Source organism: Otolemur garnettii, unplaced genomic scaffold (assembly GCF_000181295.1).
Source record: "Otolemur garnettii isolate 467f Iridium unplaced genomic scaffold, OtoGar3 scaffold00062, whole genome shotgun sequence".
In the NCBI taxonomy this organism is placed as follows: Eukaryota; Metazoa; Chordata; class Mammalia; order Primates; family Galagidae; genus Otolemur; species Otolemur garnettii.
The window spans coordinates 2,624,882-2,628,269 of NW_003852457.1; the positions used below are offsets into that span (position 1 = coordinate 2,624,882).

Below are 3,388 nucleotides of genomic sequence, written 5' to 3' on the forward strand. Positions count from 1 at the left end.
GCACACAGTCTGGGCTGTGGGGGGTCAGTGCTCACAGTTCCGTATCCTCCCCCTCCCCCCCGTCAGAGGGTGCACACAGTCTGGGGCGTGGGGGGTCAGTGCTCACTCACGGTCTCATAATCATCCTGCTGTTGCTTATTTCCCCAGGGGCTCCGTGGATCACCTGGTCTACCAGGCCCCCCTGGAACCAAGGTAAGCCAAGTGTGGACACCATGGGCTGTCCTTAGAAAGGGTCCATGAAACGTTGTTATTCTAAGCATCTCTGTCTGGTTACCTCAACCAACTGCCACGCCCCTGTTTGAATAAGGTTCCATGACTCTTACCTACTTTATTGAAGTAGTTGCTGCACAGTAGATGTGTAATAAATAGGGGCTGATTAAGTGAGGTTGTGAAAGACCCTGGTTTTCAGCCTGGAGAGCAATAGATCCAGCAGTCCTGTGTTACTAGCCTAGCTGGGACAATAAATAGGTGACCCGAAACTTCAGAGGCTTAGCACAAGAAACACTTATATGTCATCACACAGGGGTCTAATGGGCGTCTTGATATGGGGCGTTCAAATCCACACAGCCATTCAGGGATTTAAACTAATCCAGTGGCTTTTCCAGCCTCTAGGGCAGCAGTTCTCAACCTGTGTCAGGACCCACAGGAACTGTATTAAAGAGCCACATCATTAGGAAGGTTGAGAACCACTGCTCAAAGGTTTCAGAACCCTTTACCAAATCCTTGGTATGCAATGGCGAACGAGGGGGAAGGGAGTGGTGAACCTTGCAGGAAGCTTTTGTGGACCAGGCCGGAGACTGGGTGTTCATCCCCGCAGCACCTACTAACGGTCGAGCAGGGTGGCTGGGCGGCACACCCAGCAGGGGGAGCGAAGCACTTGGAGAGACCATCCAGTCTCCTCCGTTCCCTTGTACCCACAGTTCAGAAAATATGCCTTTTCCCAGGAAGAAGCATTCTCAAGAGAAATTTCCCAAGTAGGCAGGGATGTTCCCTTCACATTGAATTATTCACTCATTTACTCATTTATGCATTTAATAGCAGTGCATTCATCATTTCACTCGCTGCACATCTGCTGGGCTTCCTACCATGGGTAGGATTTTAAAGTGGGCTCTGGGATGACAGTAGTGCTTGTGATGTGTCCCCAGTGCTCCTACAGCTCAGGGTGCAGAGGGGAAAACAGACAAGGAGGCAAAAGCAGACCAGTGCTGGGTCAGGGGAGGCTCGGGCACAGCTCCGTTTTAGGAGGGGTGGCTTCCCGCAGGAGTGATCCCTGTCCTGATTTTAAAGTGCCTGGAGCACTTAGCAGGGAAACAGGTGAAGGAGCTGCTGGCGGGGGTGCCAGCACAGCAGGAGAAGCTGAGGCGGGAGACAGAATGTGTTCAGAGAAGAGCGCGGACTGCAAACAAGCCCACGCCCAGGGAGACTGCCGCTCGGATGTGTCATCTTGAACGAATGTGGGTGAAATGGTTAATTACCGATGTTGCAATGTTTATGTTTTGGGCCTTTCATTTGACGTACATATTCAAACTCAAATACAAGTGTTACTGTAAATTATATTACTTCATCTGCACTTGTGTATATTTACACAAAATGCCCTTTTTAGAGGTTCGTATGTGCCTTCAGTGTGTTCCCTTGTCACCCCCTAAGCCACTTTGGAGCCAGTAACTAGCATATGGCCCATCCCTCCTGAGTTTCTAGAGAGTCAGCACTTTGGGGGTCCAGCCACGCTGCTCTTCCTGGAAGTTTCATTCCCATCCCGGCACCATCCGGCTAACGGGGTGGGGGTGGGGGTTGCGTGACTTTCTTCCTTTCCTTCCTTTTATGCTGCACCTGAATCTTTAGGATCTCAGCACCATGGCCATGGGCACATTGCTTCTAAAATTCAATGTAAAAGCCTGTCTTAGAATAATATCGGTTTGTGAAAATTCGGGGCTCCAAGAATAATGAGTGTATCTGTATTTTTAATGCAGATGTATCTTTGCTTCGCGGCTGCCTCCCCATTCAAGGAGGCGACCTCGGTAGCACCCTAAGCTTTCAGGAATTGAGGTCCTAGGAGGCTAACATGCTTTTCTCTAATAGCAAGGCTGTTGCTCATGATCAAAATTAAAAGGGAAAAAATGGGAGGATTCTTGATGTGATGTGACTAAATATATGTGCATTCTATATTTTCAAAAAAATAAAATTGAGAATAACTCTGCCTGGATTGGGGGCATATCAAACACTTCCATATGCCTGAAGCAGCAGGTGTGGGGGGAGCGGCAGATTCACAACCAGCTTCAGAGTCTTTCAGAGGCCCCAGGGGTGTGCTGAGCCCAGCCCAGGCTGCACTGGGTGCTTGGATGCTCCAGGTCTTCCCCTGCAGGGTTGGAGGGCAAGGAAGGAACGCAAAGCTGCCCCAAATGGTCCAGCAGCAGAATGGCTTCAGGGGTCCCTCGCTGTGGTCTGAGCCTTTCTGTTTTCCTTTATTCCTCTTATCTGCATCTTTGCGATCTTGGCAACGTGACCTCAGAGCGATTGCTAGCTGTCTCCCAGGCAGGGATGGCAAAGTAAGAAATGCCGTCCTGTAAGTAGAAAGAGTCACTTAGCAGAGTGCTTCTCCCGGCTTCATGCTCAGGAGGTGTCACTGTCCTTAATGATAAATCATCTTGTGGGTGCACTTTAGGGTTGCAGCGGGAAGGGGAGGGCCCAGAGAGACTGCGTTTACCTGTGCAGGGGTGGGGTTGTTGGAGAGAGCCTCGAGGGGGGTGGAGGCAGTGCGGGGAGCAGAGAGAGGCTGAGACCCTGAGCACAATGGGGGCCTGCAGAGAACCCTGATGAGGGTCCAGTTGACCAACCGGTCTCCACTCCCTGGACCTCAAGGTAGGTCATGCTGCCTATTGGGCCAAATGTGTCCTTTTACCTAAAATGTGAGATCTGGCTCAACCCAGAGTTTATATTTTATAAATGTGTGAGTTAGGATGTGGCTCAGAAATAAAGATTTCCATGGTCATTGGCATTGGGAAGATAACGTTCAAGGTTATCTTTAGTTGGAGAATGGGTTGCTCAGGGAGAAGAAGGAGGGGAGATAGAGGGATCCCACAGAGAATGACGTCTGCTGGATATGTCCCAGCGCTATCCCAGGTGACAGCTGAAGGCCCTTTAGGGAAATGAGGAAGCCTTCATATTCCTCTGTCTCGCCCTCCCCTTCCTAATTACTTACAGCTCGAGGAGGACACTCAGCGATGGCCACCCTCTCTCAAGTGACACTTGTCTCTAGCCAAGTGCACAGGCTTTGGCTTCATGCAGGACTAGGTTACAGTCCCAGGTCAGCTGCCCACAGGTCTAGGTTAGAGTCCCGGGTCAGCTGCCCACAGGTCTAGGTTAGAGTCCCGGGTCAGCTGCCCACAGG

General features: G+C 50.7%; 1 protein-coding gene across 1 annotated transcript in view; it reads left to right on the top strand.

The window, feature by feature from the left end:
- Positions 1 to 3,388, top strand: part of COL22A1 (collagen type XXII alpha 1 chain) — a 249,321-nt gene that overhangs the window by 156,186 nt on the left and 89,747 nt on the right. The window contains exon 38 of the mRNA XM_023514966.1: positions 148 to 192. Coding sequence (XP_023370734.1) covers positions 148 to 192 — 45 coding nt within the window. The remainder of the gene's footprint in view (positions 1 to 147; positions 193 to 3,388) is intronic.